This window comes from Struthio camelus, chromosome W, assembly GCF_040807025.1.
Source record: "Struthio camelus isolate bStrCam1 chromosome W, bStrCam1.hap1, whole genome shotgun sequence".
In the NCBI taxonomy this organism is placed as follows: domain Eukaryota; kingdom Metazoa; phylum Chordata; class Aves; order Struthioniformes; family Struthionidae; genus Struthio; species Struthio camelus.
In genome coordinates, this window is record NC_090981.1 from 58,393,833 (window position 1) to 58,421,118 (window position 27,286).

At 48.9% G+C, this 27,286-nt stretch overlaps 1 protein-coding gene across 1 annotated transcript; it reads left to right on the plus strand.

Annotated features, from left to right (window-relative positions):
• LOC104150891 (transitional endoplasmic reticulum ATPase) lies at positions 1-22,288 on the plus strand. Its single transcript, XM_068925415.1, has 17 exons — positions 1-181; positions 5,255-5,366; positions 5,749-5,921; positions 8,135-8,277; positions 9,817-9,947; positions 11,749-11,880; positions 12,316-12,418; positions 14,178-14,311; positions 14,564-14,699; positions 15,708-15,820; positions 16,481-16,645; positions 16,756-16,878; positions 17,867-18,079; positions 19,343-19,651; positions 20,752-20,907; positions 21,277-21,431; positions 21,841-22,288. Exons 1-17 carry the CDS (start codon positions 165-167, stop codon positions 21,944-21,946), a joined length of 2,421 nt encoding a protein of 806 aa, XP_068781516.1. The 5' UTR covers positions 1-164; the 3' UTR covers positions 21,947-22,288.
• The last annotated feature ends 4,998 nt before the right edge of the window (positions 22,289-27,286 follow it).

The following is a 27,286-nucleotide window of genomic DNA, read 5'->3' on the forward strand; positions in this document are numbered from 1 at the left end:
AGGCTGGCCGGCGCCCTCCCTTCCGATGAGTCGGCTCTGAGGTTCAGTCAGCGCGAAGCGCCCGTAGCCGCCGCCGCCGCGAGCCTGCCCCGAGACCCGCCGCCGCCGCCCGCCCTGAGGAGCCGCCGCCGCCCGCCCCCCCTCGCCCCCCGCCCCCCCGCGCCATGGCCTCGGGATCCGAGTAAGTGCGGCTCGCTCGGCCGCCGGCAGGCCGCGGCCTGGGCCTGGTCCGCGCAGGCGCCGGGCCCGGCCTGGATCTCCCTCACCGCGGCGCCGGGCCGGGCCGAGCGCGGGCCCGCTGCCGATCCCGCTGTGTCATGCAGGCCCCGAGGAGGCGGAGGCGGGGCCGCCGGGATGGGGGGGGATGGGCCGCGCCCGGCGCGTGCCCGCAGGGGGCTCCCGCGCGGCGCCGGGGCCCAGCTCGGGGCCGCGCCTCCCCCCTCCCCCCCCCCGGGGCCTCCCCGGGAAGTGTCGAGTCATGGCGGGGGGGGGGGGCGAGGCCGGGCCCTCACCGTGGTCCGGGGCTGCCCGGCGCGGCCCGGGCTGTCCCGGCGGGGCTAGGCCTCCGCCAGGGGCGGCCCGAGGGAGGGCTTTGTCTCCCGGGCCCCGGCGGAGCGGCCGGTGGGGGGACGGAGCAGGCGCCGGTTTCCTCCCCGCCGGCTCGGAGCGGCCCGAGGGCCTCGGGCTGGCAAGTGACTTGGCATTAGGAGAGGCAGACATGTTGTGCCGGGCTGGCTTGGGTGGCAGCTGAGGCAATCGGCTATATTTTTCACTCCGGTGTCTTGCCTCGCACTGCTTTCTGTTCCAAGGCTGAAGATCATCTTTCACGCTCCTCAAAGATGAGTTGAGTAAGAGTGGTCTCTCGGCTCCCATCCCACGTGCGCAGGCGGCTTCGTTGGCCCTTGGGAGCAGTAGAAATGGAACCTAGAAATAATTTTCCAAGTCCAAGAATACTCGAAATGACTTTTTGGCCTTGCCAGAGGCACCTGCCTTCAGTCCCTGTCATGTCCTTTGTTTACCTTTTCTTTTTCTTTTGCAACTCTTGAAAGTTAGACCAGCTTGAATCAGTTCCAGCAAGGTATGCCACGAATTTAGCGTCCCTGGTAGAGCTTGTGTTGGAAGTAATAGTCTAAAAGGCATATTGTGAAGCTGAGTGAGTTGAAGAGTATCTGTAGAAATAAACATCTACCTCTACAAAGTTCTTCTCATCACATAGGTGTCAACAAAAGTTACTCTGCAATTGGGGAAAAAAAAAAAAAAAGTTGCGATTTTGGGGTCAATGCTTTTGGCAGCCATCTTGCTGAAGTGAGTTTGAGCACAACATGTAAGAATGCAAGAGCTAGCAGAGTGTGGTTTTTGAAGAGAATTTCACTTTTCCCTGCATACCTGCCTGAAATAGTGTTTGAGAACTTGGCATCTCAACCTTAGGTATGAACTCACTGTTAGATTCTCCTGTGGTGTTCCAGTGGGTAGAGACCTCTTTCATTTGCTTTAATGGAAAAATATTTTAAGGATTTTTTTTTTTTCTAATACCTGCCTGGGAAAAGTAGTTCTGCTTGTAACATGGATGCTCAGATTTAGGACACTAAGAAACTGTTGACAAGTTAGTCTCAGAAGCACGTTCATGAGGATGCTGATAAAAAGTCACACAGGCATGTAGAAGATACGACTGTTTTCACTTTCGTTATGGAAGCTGGAATCATTCTGTGTCTGTGACCTTTTTGCTGTATATTTAGAACAGGCTTCCAGGAACAGCATGATTCCCTAGTTTATGTGGAGTTTTGGAGATTGGTAGTTCAGAAGAATCACTAATCATAAAGTACTTAGTGTCCTCACTCATTCATACTGTCCACCCCAGTCTCTGAACTTCTTCATCTGTTGAACTAGAGGAACCTTGACACAGAGAAATGATGAAGTAACATAAGTTTGTTGGTTTTTTTGTTTTGTTTTGTTTTTTTAAAGTCATCCTGCTTAGTCTGTGTCCTCCTCCTCACCCACAATCAAAAGGGCTATAAGATTGTTTAACTGACAAAGGAAAGGGGCTAAACGATGGGAACTGGGAATCAGTTGTTGTTGGTCTTTAGAGCTAGTTCATAGTCTCATCAATTTTATAGACAGCTGGGGTTTTAGGTGTAAGTTTGGCCGTTAATTGTGCTGGAGAGTTTGTCCTCGCTTATGGCCTGTGTCCAGGTTTGAAGCAGACTGTGAATTTGCTTTTAATCCAAAAACAACTCTAAAAGTATGTTTTGTGTTCAGTTTATCTCTTTGTTGAATCAGCGGAAGAAAGGAGGGACAGGAAGAAAGGAGGGACACAGAAAGTGTGTGAGGGAATTGACGAAGCTGTTGAGTAGGGGAAATGATCTAAAGGATTTGGACCAGATTCTTTCTGGTAGAAATAGATCAAAACTCATTGGAGAGCTTTTAAAAATTAACCTAGGTTAGCTGTCTGTCTTGGCCCTTCGCTGAGGCTTACCACTATGCTCAGGAAAGTTGGCAGAAGAGAAGCACTGTTCGTGCCATAGGCTTTCCTGTTTGATGCCTTCAATTCAGGCTCTCCTGATGTATAGATATTGGAGACTCTGTGAGGGTGGCTGAAATGCGCAAACAAATTTTGCTTCGTCATCTCAATTATAGCAAGGGACCCCCCAGGAGAGATGCAATGAGGAAAAATGGTGATGGTAATGTTTTAGACTGCCACTGGAAGGCTAAGTAGCCCTTGTCTGTCAGAGTCCTTATTCTCCTCTCTAGGATGAGTAACATCATGTTCCTATGTAGCTGTCATGTAATTTCTTAACACTTTTGTTTCTTTGTCTGTAGAACTGTCAGATCGGATAACTGAAGTTGACCCCGTTCATTTAAATGCCTATATATTGTTCCTTGGAGACCTTTATTCCATTTCTTAAATGCATCCGAGTTCTTCAATTGCTTTAAATGCAGTACTGTACTGACAACATCGATCTAGCCCTCCCTTCTTATTTAGGGAACTCTGCAGATGCACAGTTCTTCAGTATTAAAACTTTGTTTTCCCTCACGTTTGGTGGAACTAAACACACCTCTTGCTGTGCTGCTCAGTACTGCTGTGTTTTGAAAGCTATCTGAACTTTTTTTTCTGTTTTTTTTATACAACTTCTGCTTTTGAAAATTCTGATCCATAAGTCTTCACCTGCTGCCCTGTTCCTCTCCTGTTTATTTTTATCTTGGGTCCCAGGCCAGTTTTTGGGCTCGGTGATAGTCTCCGCATCCTGCGGCACAGCCAGTCAGTCTCAGTGACAGTTTGTATAGTCAAAGTCTGGCAGAGGTTTCTTATCGAAAGGCTTTCGGTTCCACAGCCATGTGCCTGGGATGATTTACATTCTGACTTTGAGTAGGCTAGATAGGAGTGTTGTTTCTTTCTGGAGTCCCTTAGTTCACATCTAGCTGCTGATTTAATTTCCAGTGTCCAGGAGCTAATGCTGATGCAAGGACCTTACAAATAGTTATTTTTATCCACCGTTTCACCTGCAACATCCATTAGCCTGGTAATTTTTTGGTTTAGAATGTCTTATAGCTCTGTTAATTTTTCCTGGTAATTCCTGACCTTTCGATACTCTACAAATGCTGTGCTTTATATTCAAGATGGGATTCATAAGCTCCTTTCTAGGTGTATCCAGTTGCCTTTCTAGTGTCTTTTGGGGTTTAAGAATGTGCATGGATAATTGTCGTTAAGTTTCACATAGCCATTGAAGTGGAGGGACGTTAATTTGTTACCTGTTGCACCCTATTTTAAAGAAGAGAGGGAAAAGGGAAGGGCAGGTCTGTAAAGTTAGGTTCAGCAACTGGTTCTTCTGTTCCCTTAAAATAATGTTGCCTGTCAGTTGCAACGTTACCTGTTACTAGCCCTTGCCTGAGGTTTCCAAAAGGTTTTGAGGCAAGCTGGCTATCCTTAAATGCCTGCTTGTTATTGTTCCCCTTTTTCTTTTAAGTGTCAAAGAAAGGAGCCGGTATCACAGAGTCTCTCTTGGCAAGAGCTCAGCCTTGAGGGTGTCATGGGGACTTCAGGTAACATCCCGTTGTAGGTATGTCATCCTTCTCTGCTTGCTGAAACGATGTAATTTTAAAGACACAGTGAACACGAGAGAAGCATCGCTGCCACAGGCTGCGTTCATACTGAGTAGCTGCTTGCTCTTCTACTTCTTCTCAAGGTTTGATCTCTCTCAGTTATTGTGTCCTTAAAAGAGCTACATGAAGCCAAAGTGTACAGCCAGCATGATTGTCCACAAAGCTTTGTACTCTTCGCTTTTTGCTAATGCTTTCACGTACTTAGGACAAAGGAAAATTTCTTTTTTTCTTTCTTCTTCTTTTTTTTTTTTTTTTGGTCAAAATCAAGCCATACTCTGCATGATATTTTGTTATGACCTTAGGCTTTGGCACATCTGGACTGCTTTGAGACAGCAGTTAGATATCCGACAAGGGAAGTAGCAGTTTTCTGGTGCTCTTGCAGGTGGCTAGTGTACAACTTTGAAGAGCTCCCCAGGAATCAATGAATTCAAAATCTTAGTTCTTTTATAAAATAACTTATTTGGTGTATTAGGTTTTGAAGGAAACAACTTAATTACCTTTCTTTCATTTTCTTGCCCTTTGGTTTGCTCCATTTGGTTAAGGTAAATGAATTAGCTGCTGTGGTGTACTGGGCTAGAGCTGCAGTAACTTCTGCGAAGGTTTTACAGAAATATCCAAAACCCAAAATCTCATTTTTTCATGAGGACATGACTATTTTTACTGGCTTACTAGGTTTAACTAATAGGCCTCGACAGACTAAACTCTTACAACTCCTCCTGTCTGGGGAGCTGCAGCATTGTGCTTTAATTCCCCTATTTATCTGGGATTTGGCACCAAATAGACTTAAAGTCTTGCCGCAGTTTTAGCGGCCGTGGTTACGTGTGATTTCAGATGAGTCTGACTAATTCTTTTAGGCAAAACATCTTGCAGTCAGCGACATCTCACTGACTACTACTTTTCAAGGACAGGTTCATGGCTATTTCCATCTGAGGCTAGTAAAGTAGCTAGTGTTTCCTCACAGAAAACATTACCTTTTGAACTCCTGAAACTATTGCCTAGGAAGACTATTCTCCTTTGTCTTATGAACGGTTATAGTTTCCAAAAGACCAGATAACAAAGAAATGGAGACCAAAACAGGGGGTGGCTGGAAAGGGACGAGTGGTACTGCCAGGACTCCGGTATTGCTAGGACTCCTAAGTTCTGTTTTCTTCTCCAGTTCTAAAGCAGATGACTTATCGACTGCCATTCTGAAGCAGAAGAACAGGCCCAATCGGTTAATTGTTGATGAAGCCATCAATGAAGACAACAGTGTTGTGTCGCTGTCCCAGGTGCGTCATCTACAGAAGCAAAACATTAAATGTGGCGAGCCTGCAAGCTGCTGCTGTGTGTTACCTTGGAACATAAGCTGCAGCAATCGAAGTGTTTGTATAAGAAGCTGCAGTAGTTACAAGTGAGGGAGATGGATCATCTTGTTTTCTAGCGCTCTTTCATGGTTAAAATATGCTTTGATTATGAACTTTTCATGTTCAGTCAAGCTTGAGACTTTATTCTGGCTTCAGGACTCGCTCCTGTCCAGTGTAGTAGAATCCTCTGTCTTTGTGGATTTAGTATATCACTTTCAAGATGTAATTCTCCAAAGTCAAATAGCTCTCCTTCAAATACTTAAATTTTTGCTTTGTCAAAAGCTTGTGCTAATGTTATTGTTTACAGGCAAAAATGGACGAATTGCAGCTGTTCAGAGGAGACACTGTCCTGCTGAAAGGAAAGAAGAGGAGAGAAGCGGTCTGCATTGTCTTGTCAGATGATACCTGTTCAGATGAGAAGATTCGCATGAATAGGGTTGTTCGCAACAACCTGAGAGTGCGCCTGGGTGATGTGATCAGGTAAAGACTAGTTTGCTGACTGTTGCATATCCCTGGGTTGCCTAAAGAATTTGCGCGTGGGCTCTGAATTGATTTAGTCAGTAACAGAGGCAGGGTCTGCAGGAAGTACTCCTGTGTCTTCTGGAGGAGATCGTGGGAATGTTTTCAAGTGCATGTCTTACATCAAGGTTTTCGATTCCGTTTACTTGTGCATGTGTTTCTGGCTGTATATACATGTAGATTAATACTAAAAAACTATACTAACATTCCTCAAGTCTCCTCAGCACTTTCAGAAGCCCAGGTCCTGTCACTAAATCGAGTAATTACCTCACCATTGGCACATTCTTCATCCCAAATTTACGTTGTCAGATGAATTCACGCAGTTTTCTTGTCTGCTAAAAACAGAAAACATGTGAAAAGCATTAAGCAATGTTATAATGGGTCTTATTAATACCATTAGTTCAAGCACTGAACTGCACTGTGACAAGCAGAAGTTAAAACTTGCTAGAAATGATTGACAAAAGCAGGGAGCCGTCAAATAGCAAGATAAAAAAAATCCCCATAGAATCTGTGTATTCCAATTTTTGGTATAAAAATAATTTAAAATTAGTAATGCTTGCAAAAGCATTGCAGGAATTTTGTTGCCCAACACTTGCAGAAAGTAGCGGGGAAGCACTGAAACACACATCGTGGAGAGCATTCCCATTGACTTATGGGAGACAGATTACGTTCTGTGATGAAACAGGGATGGACTCGTGAGCGTTTCTTAAACGCTGAAATTCTGATTTGCAGACTTAAGTGTGGTAGGGCAGAAGGCTCTTCCTTCTGAGCATCTTCCTGATCTGGAATCTCCTACCTCTTTTGGGAACATTGGAGCCTGGTTGCTAGCACTAGACTCCCTAGGGTGAGACCAGGGATAATCTCTTAAATGCGAAATTCATTTCATGTGAACTTTCTAAGAGCAGAGGAATGAGGCTGTTCCACCGCTCTCTACCACTAGAAGAGGCCAGTTCTAAACACTATTACAGGTGGAAGAGAACGGTGCTTTGAGCCAGGCTGGCTATATTTGTCTGTTTAAAATAAAGGTGCATTTTTACTTCAAACTGGTGTGAACCGGTTACCATTGGGGTCATTTCTAGTGTGACAATTCATCTCCTGTTACCCTTCTCTGCTGGGACTGTCTGTAGTGGTTCTGAGCCTTCCAGATGTGTTACCAATTTTCTTAACTGTTACAAGGGTCAGATATGTTCCACACCTCCTTGGTTTTCTTGCTGATATTTAATTACTTACTCTGCTTATCTCCATGGCTTGGCCTCTGCCGAAATACAGGTTCATGCTTTAATCACTTTCTGCTTGTGGTCTCTGAGCTGTTTTCCTTCTGGGGCAGCGTGTCTTTTCCTGTACTCTTCTACTGTATCTTCTCTGGGGAGCGTGTGGTAAAAGGCTCTATTAAGCGTGTCTAACAAAGTAATGTATGAAAAGTAGCACACTTAGTTGCAGTTCTGTGTAGGCGCTTTTATCTGGCAAAGCTGATTGGAACTTTCTGCCTCCCTGCAGCAGTTTGTTACTCTGAGCTATTGCTACAGTAATCTGTTGGCCTACACTGTAAAATAATAACTGAAGTGGCTTTTAGTAGAAAAGGGGGAAGGGTCCTTAGGACTTTAACTGGAATGTCAGCCTCTGCAAAGTGAGGTTGACAGCTATCTGGCTGCAAGCTAATTACCAATGATTGGTACTGAAAGCCTTTGCTCATAAGCAGGGTTATGAGCAACAGGAGGTCTATTATAGACGAGAGAACTGAAGAAAAAAAGAATTTCTCCTAGCTCCCTTTCCCTTACGATCGGTTCAACAATTGCTTCTTGTAGAAATAAAAGGTAGCTGGTGACTCTCCTAAGCAATTTAAGATGCATTAGTGAAGTTGTGAGCTTTGCCTTGGTGGGGAAAGGGAGGCTGCAGAAGAGCAGGATGTAGGAAGAAGAGTATGAATCTCTCCAGCAATCTTGGGGAGTGCTGACAGGAATGGAAAGCGTGCAGTGTGAAGACTAGTTCTCCTGCAGGGATGCTTATTACTTTATCAATGCTGAGATGTTCTTCGGCAAGCAGGAAGTCGTACCAAGGCTTTGGAGAGTCCTTGCTGGTAATTGTACGGGTCTGGGACAAGTTATCTCATGCCTTTCCCAGCTGAGGTACAAAACCAGGATGATGTAGCTAACTGGAATTTTCTTCTGTTGCAGCATCCAGCCCTGCCCAGATGTGAAATACGGCAAACGTATCCATGTGCTGCCGATTGATGACACAGTAGAAGGGATTACAGGAAATCTGTTTGAGGTCTACCTCAAACCATACTTCTTGGAAGCATACAGACCCATCAGGAAAGGTAATAGCACCTGTTGTTGAGGTCCTGATGACAGTGGTTGTGATCTAGTCCCGTGGCCAATTAAAGAGAAGCTCCAGAGACACGCACAGCGCTCTGCGTAGCATTAGGTTGGTATCTGTAGAACAAGAATTTGCTGATGCTGATTTTTCTGACCTTCAGAAAAAAAGAGTGGTATCTGCTGCTAGCATAGCAGCCTGATGGTTCTCCTGGTTTTTTTTTTTTTTTTCCCCTCCTTTGGCTGTTCTTGCAAAATAGGATGGGAGAGTGTCATAAAAGGCTTAGGTAGAATGCAGGAAAAAATCTTGTTAAACTGAGTTAATATCACTTGATGGGATTGGGTGTTTGCCTGTGTATTAGTCAGTTGGTCAGATATACCAGCTGGCACCCTGACTAAATTCACTGCTTCAACACAATTTAATAAATAACTAGGAGAGTGCATAGAAAAGCCAGCTGCGCTTTGCAGAGTTGTGCTTGTAGCACTTCTACTGGAACAGATAGATCCTAATAAAGCATAAACAGAAGTTGAAGTTATCACGCTGCTTTAGCCAATATAGCCAGGAGTGACAGAGTGCAGTAGACAGAAGGTTAGGACATCCAAGGCTGCAGTTCTGTTTGCAGGGCTTTGTGCGGGCCAGAACAGCCACCTGGAAGTCACTTCTTTGGTACTGTGGTAACAAAAGCAATAGGCAAGTAGTGGTTAGAGTGACTTTCTCTCAGGGGAGACAGCCAGCAGTTACTGCCTGTTAGCCTAGAACACCATCTGTGTGAGATGGTTTGGGATTTTTACGGAGGTAGCCTCCTATTTTTGGGGTCAAGTATGCTGTTCTTCTGCAAACTTTTCAACAACCTTTTGTTGGTAATGGCAACTCACCATTGCAGTCTCGTTTTGATTTCTCCAGTCTCACTTGTGACTTACACTTGTGATTGCGTGTTCTACTGTCCCTCTGCTGCACACTGGAAGCAGGCAGCTCTTTTTCAAGATCGGAAACCAGTTATTAAAGGAGGCAGGGAAAACAGAGCAGTTAACACCTTAGTCTTGGGCCATATAATTAGCCTCTTTCATTGGGGTTGCTTCCATGTCAGTCTGTGACCGAGTAGATGAATCAAACTTGAATTGCAAAAAATTGTGAAAATTTTTGTCCTTAAACTATATCTGAATTATTTTTAGGAAGTTTTTTTTCCTTTTAAAAAAAAAAAGGAAAACAAGTTGCAAAACAGTTAAGTGTATTTTCCATTCGTTTTCAATTTGATAACTGGCCTTCGACAGCGTTTGGTATCAGGACAGAGAATTCTTTTCTCCTGTTTGCCGATTGTTTTGTTCTGGATGAAATTTGAGAACTTCAACCATTGCAGAGCCAAACGATGCTCTGGTAGTCATGGTGCACGCAGCTCTTGAATTTAAAGCACAGACTAGTGGTAAAACACTAGTAGCATGTGCTTGTGTAACCTGCTTCGTCCTTTGAGACTGCTGATAGTACAAGGGTTGATATTTTGCAAATGTCAGTTGCAGCAGGCTGCTGAAATGTGAGATTTTTACAGGTGACATCTTCTTGGTGCGTGGAGGGATGCGTGCAGTGGAGTTCAAAGTGGTGGAGACAGATCCGAGTCCTTACTGCATAGTGGCTCCAGACACGGTGATCCATTGTGAAGGAGAGCCCATCAAACGGGAGGTGAGCAGAATCTTGGCGTGCCGCTCTCCACTGAATCCAGTTCATCTAACAAAACCTGTTTCTGTGATAGTCCTGAAGAGCACTGTTTGCAGTTCCTGGTTTGGCATTTTGTTTATTGACTGCAGTGGTTAGAAAATTTCAGTATTGGGATACAAGCTGCTGAAGTTAGAAAAGTGTGCTTCCTGTGTCCTTCCTCAGATGCTGAGATAATATTAATGCTTAGATTTTCTGAGGTGATGCCGTGCTTGGGCCACAGCAGGTTTGGCATCTACTTTGAGATATCTGATACTGGGCTTGGATGCATCTTTTAATTCAGAAGTTCTCTTGAGCCATAGTAGGAAGGAGCTAAATTTGTTGCTAAATTTCATTCCTTCAGAAAAGAAAGCAATTAGTACTTTTTCAATGAGAAGCTTGAGATCTTTGAGAGACTGAATTTTTTCCAGTCTCATAAAGTATCTAGCTTTGAGCATCCCAAGTTTTAAGGTAGCCTGAGCGGCCTGTCTGTCAGGTCTTGGCCACCTTACTCCTCAGAGTAGGAAACCTCAGAGATGAGAGCTAAGTTGGTTGTATGCTTCACAAAGGAAGTGCCTTTTAACTACTTGTATTGGGGTGAGTGGCAGTTCTTAGCTAGCTGCCTTCTGAAGAATTCACATCTACTTGACGCTTATGAGACTGCGTCTGGGTCCTGGATGAGTCCAGCTGGAGCTCCCCGGGACAATGCAGACACAGATGGGGGTGAGTTCAGCTGAGGTCACTGAGATGACAAGGGGCTGGAGGCTGGGTGGACGAGGAGAGGCTGGGAGCAATGGGGTTGTGCAGCCTGGAGAAGGGAAGGTGAAGGGGGGGTCTTACTGCTGTTGGCAAATGCCTGATGGGAAGGTGCAGAGAAGCTGCGACCGGGATCTTCTTGGAGGTGCCCAGGGACAGAACGAAAGCAATGGGACCAAAGGAAATTCCCATTAGATATAAGGGAAAAATATTTCTGCGTAAGGGTAGTCAAATCCTGGAGCAGGGCCTGGAGAGAGCAGGAACGTCCACGTTTGGAAACCTTCAGCCTTGATGAGGCCGGGCTGTCTCAGGTTTGTAGGGGTTGGACTGAGCCCCCCTTGAGGTCCCTCCAGCTTAGGTGATTTTTAGTGTGGCCTAATGTTGCAGATGATGAAGGGCAGTAGAGATTTACATGGCCATGAAACAAATGGGTGCTGTAGAGCTACATTAGAAGCGTTAGTTACAGTTGGTCTTATCTGCATGTATGGGTCTTAATCTTAGCTACAGTATTCAAGTCAATTCCTGAAGAAAACACTACGTATGAGAACTGTATGGTACCTAAGATAATTTGAGTCGTTAGACTGAAATATATTTATCCCTTAAACCATAGTTGATGTTTTATACTGGGCTTCATGGTCCATTTTTATCTTTGTTAGCAATGGTAGAGGATCGCACACCTTTTTTTTGGACTAGTATCTCTAGGGAACGAACCTGTCGGCAGAGACCATCGTTCAGGAGGGTGGGCTGCATTCGTTCTTGTAAAAGCCTTGGGGGCTAGGTGCATGCAGGTGATCCCCGTTGTATGTCTGAGAAGACAGACCTAAGAGTTGCTGAATACCACAGGAAGACTTGAAATTGGGAAACCCCGAGTAACAAAGAAATGGCAGCAAGCAAAACTTGTGGCTTGTTCCCTTTATAAGCCAGCACTTTGGGATTCTGCGCTACTCTCTAGAAATTCCTGGGTTCTGTATGCTGGGAGGGATTGAACTGTTGTTGTTTCCCTCAAATGTTTAATATATTTCCTTCCTGGTAGGATGAGGAAGAATCATTGAATGAAGTGGGCTATGATGACATTGGTGGCTGCCGGAAGCAGCTGGCCCAAATCAAAGAGATGGTGGAACTTCCACTCCGACACCCTGCCCTCTTCAAGGCAATAGGGGTGAAGGTAAGGTATCCTGGGTGCGCCGTGTGAATGAGTCGTCTTGCCTTTGCTGAAAACTCTTGATATAGGAGGATTATGAGGTATTGGGGAGGACAGGAATAAATAACGTAATGAATAACCTGGTTTTCTTTGTGTTGTTTTTTCCTCTCGCTGATATTAAGAAGGTATCGCCTTAGGCGTTTTAGACACAGAACGAAGTACTAGAAACTTATGAAGCGGAGTGTTGCCTTGAATCAGCACTGTCAGCTGTTGGCAAAGTTCTTGTTTCTGTGTCGTGTAAACTAGTAAGGATGTTGATAGTAATGGTAGGATGGCAGCTGTTGCATGAGCTTGCATCAGAATTTTGGATTTGCTTTATCAAACACTCTGTTTCACTGTGAAGCTACTTAGGCACTCAGAAATTAACTCACCACCTAAATCCTTTGGCTTTGTCTGCAGCCGCCCCGTGGAATTCTGCTGTATGGTCCTCCTGGCACTGGTAAAACACTGATTGCCCGAGCGGTTGCCAATGAAACTGGGGCTTTCTTCTTCCTGATCAACGGTGAGTTCTGTGGCTGCTTTGATCCCAAGTCTACTTTGGGCTTATTCATCCAGCTCATGGTAACGAATGGTATTGATAAGGCTTTTAGAGTCATGTTATCTCCCTGAGATCTGTCCTTACCTCTTTGATATGTGGCTCTGGAGACACTTAGAGGCCGTTCTTGTGGAAGTGCCTGTAGCAGCACTTTCCTTAAGCTTAACGGTTTTGTAGCAAAATGGTGGGAAGATGGCTTTAGAATGCAGGGGCCTGGACTCTGTTTACGTTGGTGGGGGCAGAGTTAGGACTGAAGTGCTGAGATTATTCTTTGTATATGGGTGCAGAACACTCTTCTATCACTGCCGGCATGTTTAAAAAATTCATTTAAAAAAGAAGGTAGTTTGCACTGGATTTTCTTTCCCTCAAGCAAAGCACAAGACCTATTCCGCTTCCCATAGCGTTAATTGGGAGGAACTTCCCTCAAAGCTGTAATGGGTGCCTTGGGGCTAGTTGCAAGTGGCAGAACCTCGTACTTGATCACTCTCCCCCTTTAGCAAATAAGAGAGATGCTCTTTTTTTGGCCGGTAAAGACCAGATTCTGAATTTTCCTCACTGCTTTTCTGTCCCATTTCATAGGCCGTGTTGGAATGACCGAGTTTGTGCTTCATGACTGCAGCTTTCTTTCTAACTTCCGTTGCATAGACTTCTAATTTCAATTACATAGACCTGTTAGGGTGAAAGCAAAGGAGGACATAGCACAGCGTAGGGGTGGTCTCAAGATGCAGGATGCAAGTGGGCTGTTCTTAAGCATATATCGCCCTTGTAATATACTTCCGAAGTGTGCAAAAGGGACCTCTGTATGCTAATGCGCCAGCCTTTTCTTTAGAGACTTGTGCTTTGTTGTATAAGAAAAGTAGTGGTGTCAGTGATACGTTCTTTGCCTGCAGCTCCAGGTTTGGGACTAGCAGATAACGTTGTAGGATAGGACTGGTGTGAATCCGTGAGTTACTTTTAATGTAATGCTCTCAGGACCTGTCTGCACCAGTGGCTCTGCAGCTAGCTGACTTCAGCCAGCTGTATTCTCCTGAGGATCAGATAACTTTTTCTTGGATCTTTTAGAAGAGCACTTTTTCCTCGTTACCACTCCCATCATCATGATGGAAAAAGCTAAACAGAATAAATCTGTAAGTCTGTATTTGTGTTCAGCCCTTATAGGAGATCTCGGGGGACTGCTGCCCTCCTTTCTAGGTTTGATGTATTTGTAGATGATCCCTTTTGTTACTCTTTTTGAGAAGTTTTTTTCGGAAATGCTCTCGCTTATGGGCTCTTACAAGGGGGAATATATACCCGTGTAGCGCAAGCTAAAAATAGCTTCAGTGTCTTGCAGTTTTTTCCTTCCTTCAGTGTCTTGCAGTTTTTTCCTTCCCTACCCCAATAATTCGTCACCGTGTAATTTGGTTGCTTCTCTTAAAAGCTAGGACTGGCATTAACAGTGTGTGGTGGCACATTGCAGAGAAGCTCACCAAGTGTGCAATAGGGTAAGGAAAGAGGCAGCTAAAGGTAGCTCACTGACTAGCGCTGCGTTCTGATAGAATAAACTGAAAACACCAGAATAATGGTAGAGAGTAGTGCTGCATGCTGTCCTTACCTGTACAGATGCAAATTTAGTGAGAATTTGGTTGTTAGTGTTTGCTTTGGCTTAAGATATAGACACTCCCATGTGATCTTTGTACTAAAAAAAAAAAAATTCGGCAGCGTGCTGAATTCCTGGTGTATTTTGCAGGTCCTGAGATCATGAGTAAGTTGGCTGGTGAATCTGAGAGCAACCTGAGGAAAGCCTTTGAAGAAGCAGAAAAGAACGCTCCTGCCATCATCTTCATTGATGAACTGGATGCCATTGCTCCAAAGAGAGAGAAGGTAAAGAAAGCGCTGGGTCTTCAGATCCTTTTTGGTAGCGGCTGACGTGAACCTCAGCGTTAGAACATAAGTTAAATGCTGCTTTACCCGAACAGTTCAGTCAGACTTGAGAAGATTGAACACCTGGAGTGATACAGTTTAGGAGGTTTCGTAGTAGCTTGTGGATATAATATCCATCTGTTGCGGTGCACTACTAGCTGTTGTGCCGTGTTGTAGAGCTGTGAGTCTTACTGTTGCTTTCTTTCTCCGTAGACACATGGAGAGGTGGAACGTCGCATAGTGTCTCAGCTGTTGACTCTTATGGATGGACTGAAACAGAGAGCACACGTAATTGTTATGGCAGCTACCAACAGACCTAACAGCATTGACCCAGCACTCAGGCGATTTGGTAACCAGGATTGCCATCTCTTTTCCGTGTGTCTGATACTTTCTTACAGGTTATGTTTGGGGGACCTTGAAAAGAATGAGCAGAAATTAACGTTAAGCAATTTCTGTATGTTTCATAAACTACTGGCTTGCTTTTGGTATCGTTTTCTGTGCTTTATTAGGTTAGTACTTGTAGAAATAGTAAAACACTTTGAGATCGAATGATGTGCTAGCCTCCGTTAGGTGAGGCTGTTTCAAGACACACTGAGGAGTAAATGGCTACTTAAAGGGTGTTTGTGTCTCAAGTTGCACTAGGCTCTGAATTGTCCAACTTCTCATAGTTTTATTGCTGAGAAGTACAGTAATTTCTGAGATCCAGGTTTTCAAAACTTCACAGAGAGAGTGAATGTCTGGGCAGTATGTAAAGACTAAAATAGCAAACCAGCCAAGCTTGCAGAAGAGAGTAGCCTCTTAAATGTGTAACTAGCCATTTGAACACACAGCTATGATGAGAGGCAAGTGATAGGTGTACGTACCTTAGGAAATATTGCAGTAGCACATAGGTTTCCTTCCCTTCCCCCAATTACTGGGGCCGTTTATGGTTTTCACCGCTCTAGTACTGCTGTGATCAAGTTCTGAAAAATCTGTCTCTCAGTATTTGCAGACACGTGTTGTGCTGAGGATAAAAGGGTGGAAATGAACAAAAGTGTCTCATGGTATGTTGGTTACAGGAAGCTAATTTTCCTAGAAGTGAGACTTGGGAAAAAAATTACTGAACCAGTACCTCTGTGTTCTGTAATCTTGAACTCTAGTTAAAACGGTAGTCTCGCTTTCCCTAAATGGCTAAATCCTTTCTTCCTGCTCTGATCTGACTTAGCATGTATCAGAGAAGCAGAGAAACTCACAGCTCTGTCGTTTTCTGGAATTGTACGTGTCTGTGGCTTGTCGTCGTCTTCAGTCAGAGGAAGGCAGCAACTGCAGCCCCTTTAGTTCAGAGTCAGCAGCTTAACGTGTGCTTTGTACTCCCCAGGTCGTTTTGACAGAGAGGTAGATATTGGTATCCCAGATGCCACTGGGCGCCTGGAGATCTTGCAGATCCACACAAAAAATATGAAACTGGCTGATGATGTGGATCTGGAACAGGTGAGTAGCGTGCTATTGGGAAGCTTGTCTGTGCAGACAGACGCTCCTAATGCTGGGTTTTGCAGGGAAGAGTTGTTATGGTTTGATCGTGAAAATGTTTCATGCCCTCCTAAATGAACTGCTACTAGGTGAATATGTGATCTCTGGGCTTCCCTTAACCAGTTTACAAGTGACTAAAAGTCCTCGCGCGCTAGTTATAGTGACATGACCGAGTTAAACATCTGTCCAGTCTGGAAGTGCCTTGACACAGTCTTCCTGGGTTTGTTTGCTTGCATTCTTTAAAAAAAAATATATATATAAAAAATAAAAAGCAAGCCTGAAACAGGCTATACAGGTGCACGTTATGGTGAGACTGGAGCACACGTAAACGGGATGGTTCCCGTCATCTCTGTTCTGAATGAAATTCTTCAGTCCTCCGGGTTGTCTTTCGGAACTCTATCTGAATTCCACCTGTAGCTTTGATCTCAGGCAGAACAGCAGTGTCTCTGCCTGGTAAATGGGTGATAGCACTTGTCTTCAATTCAGAGCAGAGCACTGGTGGTCCGGTCCGGTCCTGTCCTGGAGTTTGTTGCACCTCTGAGTGAGTGACCAGAGCACATATAGCCCTTGCCGAGTGCTTGCTTGTATCCCTGTGAGTCATAGCTGATGCTCTGCTTTCAGGTGGCAAATGAGACCCATGGCCATGTTGGTGCTGACTTGGCTGCTCTTTGCTCAGAAGCTGCTCTTCAGGCTATCAGAAAGAAGATGGATCTCATAGACTTAGAAGATGAAACCATCGACGCTGAAGTGATGAACTCTCTGGCTGTGACCATGGATGACTTTAGGGTAATGAAGGAGTGCCCTTCTTTCTTTTAGGTGCAATGCCTAGTTGTGTATCTGGAAATTGTGGACATAGCATGTTAGAATTCGTATAATGCCTTCTCTTCTAATGGTAGTGGGCTCTAAGCCAGAGCAATCCTTCCGCTCTTCGGGAGACTGTGGTGGAGGTGCCACAAGTTACCTGGGAAGATATCGGTGGTCTAGAAGATGTAAAGAGAGAACTCCAGGAGCTTGTGCAGGTAAGGGCTTCTGACATATCCTTGCCCTGTTAGCTTTAGTAGTAGTAATAAAAAACAGGACCTTTTCAGATTCCTATTTGGGCTGGGAATAGGGTAAATGCAGAGCTTCGGTATTTGCTTGCAGTGGACTGAAAATACCATACCGTTTCCTCTCAGCGAACATAGCGAGGGGAGGGTGCTGGAAAGCAACAGCTGACTTTTGCCAGTTGAATCTACATTGACTTCTTTCACGGACTTTCTGCTACATGCAGAAACAGCCACAGCAGTGCATCTGCTTCTTTTATGTGTGAGAACACTGCTGGGATTTCTGTTAAGTGGTCGTTTATGTGCTGGAAAGTGAATGCAGGTACTCGTACAGTATACCTCTGAAGGGCTTTCCATCAGTATTACATAGGGATGGGTGAGAAGTGTTTGTGAAGCCTTCCATGAAGGGAGAGGCTGGGACATACTGTCAAGAATGGCTTGTGTAAAGTTTCTAGTGCCAGCATTGGGGTAGTTTGGTTTTGGTGTGCCCTTACTTTCAACTGATGCTGTAGGAACACCCTCTCTATGAATAAAAATCTCTTTTCCTTCTTATTCAGTCTAATTTCCTGGCGTTAAAATTATCACGTAGTTCTGACCTTGTTGCTGGGGATACATGCCCACCTAAAAGACGCCTTGGCTGTCTCTGGAGGGCAGAACTGAATAGATTAGATAATGAGTTGTTCCCTTTCGCTTCTATAGCGTGGAGTGAAGGCGCACAGCATGGGTTAGGCGTGCTGGAAAAATACCTGAAACAATACTCTGTCTTAGGGGTGGTAAATGGGACGCTTAAGGCGGCTCTGCGGTTTAGCTGTGGTGCTTTTCAAACCAGCACTCTTTCGAAAGCTCCAGTAGCACCTAGAGGCAGAAGCTTTTATTTAAACCACCAGAAATCTCGGGTATCTGTCCTGGTAGGAGGAAGGTACAGGTCTGTTTTGGCTCATTTCCAGATTTTTCTTTCTTTCAGTATCCCGTGGAGCACCCAGACAAGTTCCTCAAATTTGGCATGACTCCATCCAAAGGGGTTCTGTTCTATGGGCCACCTGGTTGTGGTAAGACGCTGCTGGCCAAAGCCATTGCCAATGAATGCCAGGCAAATTTCATTTCCATCAAGGGGCCTGAGCTGCTTACCATGTGGTTTGGCGAGTCTGAAGCCAACGTGCGCGAGATTTTTGACAAGGTAAGCGTTCCTTCTGCTCCCTGTGCTGTGTTTGCGCTCAGATACCCCAGAACGTTATTCTCTACTGAGCGTAGCTTACTGGCCCAGCGCTTGTTTGTTGTGTCTGGTGTTTCCCCACTTAGTCTGTGACTGCCTGCTGCTTTTCTGATGTTAAGAAACTAATCCTTTTTGGCAACATAACTCTTTAAATGGCTTTCTTCTGCTACCCTTTGCATTGTTGTTGTTGGACAATAAACGTTTAAGTGCCTTAGCAATGCAGCGAGGCTTAGGATGGTGCAGATATCCTTCAAATCCCTGAAAACTTATTTTGAAACCTCATTAGCCATCACCTTTTGCAGACCTTCAAAACGTCCTACAGGTTCTTGTACTGCAATAAACACGGCTTAGGAAGGAGTTCACTCCTACTGCCCAGTTCCCTCTAGGTAGTGTTACCTCCTTTTCCAGGAGGTATCTGCAGGGATCAGCTTGGGAATCCTCATTCTTAAGACCAGGGAAGATGCTGTAAGACCAAAGTTAGAAGGAGATTGAGAGAGAATAATTCGTTTGGAAGGGAACTTCAGACACCATCTAGTCCAACTGTTTGCTCAGAGCAGGGATAACTCGGAAGTTAGATCAGATTTTTCAGGGCATTGTGTAGTTTAGTTCTGAACATCTGCTAAGGATGGAGAATCCTTCACTTCTTTTGGCCTGTGTACCGGTATTTGAGATTTCTCATTATGAAGAATATTTTTTTTTTTTTCCATGTTTCTAATTGGAATTTCCCTTGCAGCAATTTGTGCCTGTTACATCTCGTCCTTTCGCGGCACACCTCGAAGAAGAATCTGGCTACCTCTTCCCCATAACCACCCATTAGGGAGCTGAAGGCAGCGCCTGGATCCCGCCTTCCATTTGATGTGTCTGTCTTGATTACTGATACTTTAGTGCCTAAATAGCCATCTGAGAACCCTAGATCTTGCGGGGACAGCTCTGGTCCAGGCAAAATGGCTTCAGCTCTCCCTGTAGGCATTGGAGTTACCACCTTTCTGCTTGGTTCACCATGCTCCCAGCTTTGGGGAAATGCAGCTTATTGTTCATGAGAGTTTAATGGGTTTGTGCGGCAGGAGGCTATTCCAGAGCAGCTTTCTCCAAGCTGTCCTTAAGGCAGCAGTGCTCTAGCGCTCCTTTGAGCGACTGTAATTTTAGGGTAGGCTTAGTGGGAAATCCGTGTACTTCCTGTCTGGTGGTACTTAACATGCGGGAACCGTACCTGTTTGCTTTTTGTAGGCCCGCCAAGCAGCCCCTTGTGTGCTCTTCTTTGATGAGCTGGACTCCATTGCAAAGGCTCGAGGTGGGAATATCGGAGATGGTGGTGGTGCTGCAGACCGTGTCATTAACCAGATTCTGACAGAGATGGACGGTATGTCCACCAAGAAGAACGTCTTCATCATTGGTGCCACCAACAGGCCAGACATCATTGACCCAGCTATCTTGCGCCCTGGCCGTCTGGATCAACTCATCTACATCCCCCTGCCTGACGAGAAGTCCCGGGTGGCTATTCTTAAAGCCAACCTGAGGAAATCACCAGTTGCCAAGGTAGGATCTGTGCCCTGACTGTGGTTGACTTGGGTTTGGTGCATGCTTCAAATGCTTCTCACAAGCCTCAGACAGAGCAGAGGGCTCGTGACTAATCCATGCAGTACCGAGCTGGGAAACCTTCAGTGCCTGAATGACAGAAATGAAGAGATGGGAGGGAGGCTTGAGCTTTGCATCTAGATATCAATGAAACCAGGTATCAGTGACACACAGTTACTGTGTGTGTACACAAAGTAGCACAGCAAGTCTTAATCACATGGTGCAGGAACAGGAAAGCCTGCCACCAGTGTGTTAGGGAAGATGGAAAAGATTCTTGTACTTCAAAAGAAAAGTGGGTGTTGAAAACCGGGAAGGAAAATGGAAGTTGAAGAGGAGTCATCACAGTAAATTGGTGCTGAATTTTATCACAGGCAAGAGCTATGCCCCTTTCCCGGGGGAGCAGGCAATAATGCAACCGACAGTGTCGTTAATCAGAGAAGAGCAGGTGTCAAGCAAGTGCTCAGGCTGTTTTATGACAAGCTTACCTTTTTAGGCCCTATCAGGAAGAAAAGCTTGAAAGGAGGTTATGGTGCTACTCCATCAGTTGGAGGGAAGGAGGAAGGTGGTTGGTCCTGTCTCTTTGTGCCCCTTCTCCTACATGCCTGTGCTCTGTGCTTCCCTCTGAAGTGATGTTGCTGCTTTATGTGGCAGAAGGGTCTCTTGCTGGTGATGTGAAATGCACCTGCAGGTAGTGCTCTCTGCTTGTTACCTCCTGAGCTAGTGACTCCAAGGCATTACTGGTGTGTTAGAGCCTGACGCTGTTTCGTTTGACCCCTCGTGCTGATATCTGAGTGGGTAGTACCCTAAAACCAGAAGTCCGCCTGCTTCTCCTTGAGGATGAACAGTGCAGGGGAATTTGTAGCTGCCTAGCAGGCTCCTCTTGATCGTGTGAAGAGTGTGGCCTGCCGTTGTGTGGATCTAACCTTTCCCAGAAACGAGAGCCTTCATAGCTCATCTCTTAAAATTGGTCAGGGTTAAGGTGGTACCTTGGTACCATGGAGATCTCTTTGTCCCTTGAGAGTGTAAGGCACAAAGGACAGGCCTCCCATGTTTTTTCCTAGGATGTCGACCTGGATTTCCTAGCTAAGATGACCAATGGTTTTTCGGGAGCTGACCTGACAGAAATTTGCCAGCGTGCCTGCAAACTGGCCATCCGTGAGTCCATCGAGAGCGAGATCAGGCGAGAACGTGAGAGGCAGACCAACCCTTCTGCCATGGTGAGTGAGGCACCTCTGAGCTTTCCCTGCTCATGAGAGATAGGCAGCCCACCTCTGCCCGTGGGTGAGGCATGATGAGTTCCTGCCTGTAATCCTCAGATGGGGACGAGTAGGCTCTCAGCACAGAGCGCTGAGCTGGAGCACTTTGTTCTCCTCTTGTGGGAGGGTGAGGCCCTGCTAGCGTGTCTCATTGTTGGCATTACTCAGAAGGCCCCTGCTGCAGCTGTGACTCACTGTCTACTGCAGTGTCCCTCCCTAGTCCCTGCCTTGGCTGGTATCAGAGCATCCTGGCCTAGAGGGAGGCTGGGGGCAGGTGTCTGGCTGCAGAACTTGGGCACACAGCTCACCTGGCCTCTCTATCCCATGCAGGAAGTGGAGGAGGACGACCCGGTTCCTGAGATACGCAGGGATCACTTTGAGGAGGCCATGCGCTTTGCTCGCCGCTCTGTCAGTGACAATGACATCAGGAAATACGAGATGTTTGCACAGACTCTACAGCAGAGCCGTGGCTTTGGCAGCTTCAGGTAACCAGGAGGGAGGGCGAGAGGGCAGTATGACTCAGCCCCAAGGGCAGCTTCTCAGCTGCATACTGAGTAACAATCCCCTCTTCCACCAATTTTTCCCATTCTCCCCAGTACATACAGCAGCTAACTGAGTACAGGGCCGGTATCGGCTGTACTACAGGCCGGTTGTAGCTGCTCTGTTAGTGCTCTTGAGGGCCGTCTACATTGAAGAGCCTTTTTCTTTTTAATGCAAGCAACAGCTGGCAGCGATACAAGCCTTTTGTATGACCTGTTGTAAGGCTTCTTCCCGTTTCACCTCTCTGTCCTACTTGGCACCTGGGTGGTGGTGTGGAGGGAGGAGATTGTACTGAGCTGGGAGGAGGCTTTTGAACAGCATCTCTTCTCTCCCCTTCTGCAACGTTGCATGCAGGTTCCCGTCAGGTAACCAGGGAGGCGCTGGTCCGAGCCAAGGTGCAGGAGGTGGCAGCGGGGGCAACGTGTACAGTGAAGACAATGATGATGATCTCTACGGTTAACTCACTGTCCTCGGTGGACCAAACTCCAAATCAGGCCACGTTGTACAGGGAAAATCCAATGTTCAATGGACTCTCGGCTTCTTCATTCCTCAGTCAGAACCAGTGTAGCTGTGCGTCAGACTTTGTACAGGGAATGTTTTCTGCAAACAAATCTACACCGATGTTCAGTTGGGAGGCAGACAGTGAATTAACAAGGAGGGGAGCCGACTTAATTTCTGAGAAATTTCTGTTCTAGTTTGTGGCAGAATCAGCAGCTTTAGCAAAGGGTACAACGCTAGCCTGTATAAAAAAAAACCCCACAAAAATAATAAAAAAAAAAAATAAAAATCCCACAAAACTCTAGCCAGGCCCTGGCCATTCCTTTGTGAAAGTTCCCTAGTTAATGAGGCTCATTCTTATGTCTTTAAACTCATGTTAACCGAAGAAATGTGCCGGTTTGGCAGCCTCTTTCCCTTGCTGTTACTTGGTTGCAAGCACCAAACAAGAGCGTGCTGTTGCTTGTGACAGGTATCTGGTGTTCTTTCTCCAACACTAGTTGTGAGCCTTTGGGTCTCCTGCTGCTCTGGCTGCTGTGCAGCAGCGTAGCCCAAATCCCAGTCTGCTCTTTGAGCTCCGGTGCTCTCCCTGCCGGGCTGTTGGACTCTGGCAGGCAGGAGTCCTATTCCAGCAACTGCCCTTTCATCCGTCCAGCCTAAAGGATGAAGGGTGTGAGAGGGTTCTTGAGCTGTGGCTGGAATCTGTGGTGCAGCATGGCCTGAGCGTGCTTAGGCCAAAGAGGAGCCTCCTGGGCCCGTGCTACGGACAGCAGTTTACTGTTCGTCAGGCTCTGCTGAAAGATTTCCTTCCCGTTCAGCTGAAACAATTCACGTGTGCCCTTGGGGTTCTGATGAAGGGCTCGGCTCTTTTCTGTTAACCTCCTTACCTTCCCTTTGTTATTCCCCGTATGCAGTAGCCAGGTTTTGATCATGGTTCTTAGGCTTCCTTTCCTCCCTTGGTTCATTTGCCCTTCTCTGAACTGCGAAATGCGCTATGGCGCTGTGCTTTTCAGTGTTGTACCTGAGAGAAGCCCTGGGGCTGACAGCTAGTGCTTGCCCTGTCCTGGTGCACGTGTGCTCATTCACCTAGTGCTGTCCTGAAGCCCTTGGGAGTACCTGTTAAAGCAGGTGAATGGCCCAAGCAGCAGAGGAGCTCTCAGGAAAAATAGTTTGGCTAGCTGGACAGCAGAGCTGTTACAGGAAGAGCAGCTGCAAGCTGGATCCCGTGCTGCTTGTAGTTTGAACTCATCCCTAAACTTCCTGATGAGCCAGACAGCTTATAAAAAGCTTCTTGCTCTGTACAGTTATTTTTCACTTCCACTCTGTGTGGTAAGGGGGCTGGCTTTACAAGAGGGAAGAGGGGAGGCCCTGGGTGCCTATGATCCATGCCCCTGAATTGCAGCGTAACAGGCGGGGAGGGGTCAGGGCCAGCAAGAGTTGGCGCGCTGATGCGTTACTGTCATGGACAGCGCTACCGCGAAGACTGTAGCTTCAACTCGGCCCCTTGCTGCTTGTTGTCGACTGCAGATCTCACGAAACGAGCGCCTGTGCTCACCCTCCGAGACAGGCCGGAGGCTGGGTGCTCCTTTGACCCTGGAGAGCTGGGCGGGCTTGTCCGTGGCTGGGTTTGCTTCTCCTTTCAGTGGGCTGAACCTGCAGTTTTGGCCAGCAGCCCGTTAGAGCAAGGGAGGTGAGCGTGGGGAACAGCCCAGCGAGGGGGGAAGGTACCCTGGTCGACGGCAGGGGAGACAGTTAGCTGGCCTGAACAGGGAGGTTTCTCTCATTTCTGAGCTGCGTGAAGGGGTGCTTGCAGCATGGCCTGCGAGCCTCTTGCTTTCCGGGCTTGTATGTGAAGTCCTGTGGGTGGTGAGGTGTCCCTCGCTATCTGTCTCTAGATCACCCAGGTGCGGGCTGGATTAGTGGTATTTGGGGTGCATAACTGGACAAGGGAAGACCTGCTGTAAGGGGGGGGGGGCTAGAGAGGAAAAGAGAGCCTGTCATGCGAACGCAGGAGTCGGGGTGGGCTGGATATGGCCCAGCCCCTGCGAGCAAGGGGGAGATCCTGTTACCTTGGCTATAAGATGCACTAAGCAACCGAGTGCCCGTGGGAAGGGCTGGGTGAACTGGGGGCCCTGCAAGGATTTCTGCAAAGAGCAAGGGGCCTAAATGTTCGGTTGTGGTGCTGATGAGGGCAGGAAGGTGCCTGCAGGCCTTTGGAGGCTGAGCCTTGCAGAGGACAGCGTGTGGCAGCCTCTGCTCCTGCATGAACTGTGCAGGGCCCAGGCCGTAAACTCTCAGCTCTAGACGGGCTCCATCAAACCAGCTAGATTTAAGGGGAGGGGCGGGGAGAAGAGAGGCGAGGGGAGTCTCAAAATAGCAAAAGGATGGGATCATCAAGGAGAGAGGGCTCGTTCCCTGTGACATTGCGTGGGTAGCAAGCGGGAGAAATGCGCCAAAAGCGAGAGCAAACTTTGCTTAAATAGCATGAGCTCCCGGCAGAGGCTGCAGCGGGATGCGGGAGCAGAGCCGGGGGAGGACGGGCAGCCCCTGCTCGCCCGCGTTGGCCTAGTTTGAAAGGCTGGCAGAGCTGCCAGCTGGGAGCAATCTTGCCCTGTCCTCACGCCAGCTCGCTTCAGCGCCGCAAAGCCCGCTGCCAGCAAAGGAAAAAGCTGCCGGTTTGTGCGGACGTGGTCAGTGCTGCTGCCCTGCCGTTCGCTCCGGCCGGCGGGTACGAGGGTCTCCCAGGCTGTTCGGAAAGTGCCGATTGTCCCCTTCTGCAGGGGTGCAGTCGGAGAGGCCTGAACTAGCTCTGCCTCCTCCCTCGTCCCTGCAACCGGCGTCCGTCTCGCTACAGGGAAGGCCGCAGCCTTGGGGTGGTGCTAGGGACCCATCTCCCTTGTAGGTGCGAGGCAGGACGGCTCCTCCCGGGGCTGTGGCCGCTTTGCGCTGGCCGAGCAGGGGCCGGGCAGGCTGAGCAGGGAGGGCGGCTGCTCCTCGGCAGCCCAGGGCTGCGTCGCCGCCTCGCTCTTCTCGCAGCAGGGGAGAGCGGCTGAGGTCTCTTGGCCCTGCGGGGCCTCTGGGCCAGCCAAGCCCGATGGAAATAGGTGCTGGTTTTCGCTCTTGCGTCCTGCTCCTTCCCCAGCGCAAACGGCAGCTCAAGCCACGAGGGGAAACCAGCGGCGAGCTGCTTTCTGACGCTAGGTTCGGCCGGGGAGCTGAAACCCTCAGCTTTCTTCCATGGGCCGCGGCTTCTGGATGGGACCAGCACCCTCAGGAGCTCCGAGAGCACCTGCCCCTACCCAGGACCCGCAGCGGATTTGCCCCAGCCCGTGCCCCTTCCCAGCGGACACCCTGCAGCGGAGCCCCTTGCAAGCCGGAGCACCGGCAGCCACGCGGCCACGAGCCTCCCCGCTGCGCGCCCGGGGCAGGGACCCCCCCGCCGCACCCTTGGCCCAAGGCCGGCACCTCGCTGGGAGGACCGGGCAGCCCCGGAGGGGCTGGTGGCTGGGATGGCTGGGGAGGGGGCTCGCCCTGGATGGGGCTGCCCTAGCTGCGGGGGCAGCTGAGGCCAGGCCTGGCGTTGCTGCTGTCTTGGCAGCTCCTCGTGCCCCCTGCGCCGTGAGGCCGCGGTGAGACGGGCCCTGTGCCCCGGCCCTACGGCCAGACCCCACAGGCTGCTCTCGTTGCAGCTTTTATTCTGTTTGTTGTGTTAACAGTTGCATCGGGTGTGCAGCTCCAGGTGAGGCTTTCAGTTGTCTTATGTTTTTACCTGTTTGATTCAAGCTGAGCAAGGCAGAAAATAAGCTGCGACGTCCGTCTGGGGGCTCCCGTTGGCTCCCTTGGTTTATACGCCATATTCAGCTCTAGTATAAGCCCCCCGGGGGCACGGCCCAGCCGCTGTAGGTGCGGGAGGGGGGGGCTCACCAGCCCAGGATGGGGATTAGAGGCTGGTTTGTGACCCAAGGGCTTGGGGGAGGCCTCCTGCAGCACCCCAAAAATCTCCGGGCAGAGCAGGCTCGCCTGCCAGCAGAGGGCAGGCGACGGCCACGCTCGCCACTACCCCTGTCCCCAGATGCCAGCCTGGGCCTTGCCGGGCCGTCCCGCGGACATCCCTGTCCCACAGATCTCCCTGCTCCATGGGTGTCCCCTCCCCATGGACATCCCGACCCCGGGAACATGCCTCGCGTCAGGGGCGTTCCCACAGCACGGGCGGCCCTGCCCCATGGGCGTCCCTTCTGCACGGGCGTCCCTTCTGCACGGGCGTCCCTTCTCCATGGGCGTCCCTTCTGCACGGGTGTCCCTTCTCCATGGGCGTCCCTTCTGCACGGGCGTCCCTTCTGCATGGGCGTCCCTTCTGCATGGGCGTCCCTTCTCCATGGGCGTCCCTTCTCCATGGGCATCCCTTCTGCATGGGCGTCCCTTATGCATGGGCATCCCTTATGCATGGGCGTCCCTTCTGCATGGGCATCCCTTCTGCATGGGCATCCCTTCTCCATGGGCGTCCCTTCTCCATGGGCGTCCCTGCCCCACAGAGCTCCCCTCCCCATGGGCAGCCCCACCAGCCCCGGGGGGCTGCACCCTCTGGCACGTCGGCTCCGGCCACGTCCTGCCCAGCTGCTGGCTTCCCCCGGCAGTGAGTGCTGCTCCGGCTTTGGGTTTAGCTTCCGGGTGATTTCGCTGCGCTGAGCTCTTGCCTCGCATGGAGGCAAGAGCCTTGGCACCTCCAAGAAGATCCTGGCTTCCCAGCGCCTCTCCCACCCCATCAGGCTGCCGCCAACAGGAAGGAGCCCCCTTCGCCGTCCCTTCCCCAAGCTGCTCCCAGCCTCCGAGGCCGCCCCGACCCCCCTCCCGCAGCCCCTCGGCGCGTCAGCGGGCCTCGCCCCCGCCCCCCCGTGTCAGCTGCACCCTGGGGTGCCCCAACGTGGTGTCCCCCAGTGCTTGCGGAGGGGCAGAGCCCTTCCCCGGCCCCGCTGCCGGTGGGAAGCACAGCCGGCGGTGGGGTGGCCTGTCTCACCCCACGGGTGAGCTCACCGCCGGCTCCTGCGCCCCCCCTGCCAGGGGTTTTTCTGCAGCGCTCCCTCTGCTTGGGAGGGAGGGTGCTGTGAAGGGGGTTTCTTCCTCCTCCCCATCGGGGGTTACGGCCCCGGCACCGCACGCGGAGAGGAGCTCCGGCGGGGACGAGCCGGCAGCGCGGGGCTGCGGCAAACCGCTACCCAAAGGGAAGTGACGGGGCGGAGATGGCGGCTGCGCCTCGGCTGCGCCAGCGTCCCCCCACCGTGACACATGCCAGCGGGGCATATTTTTT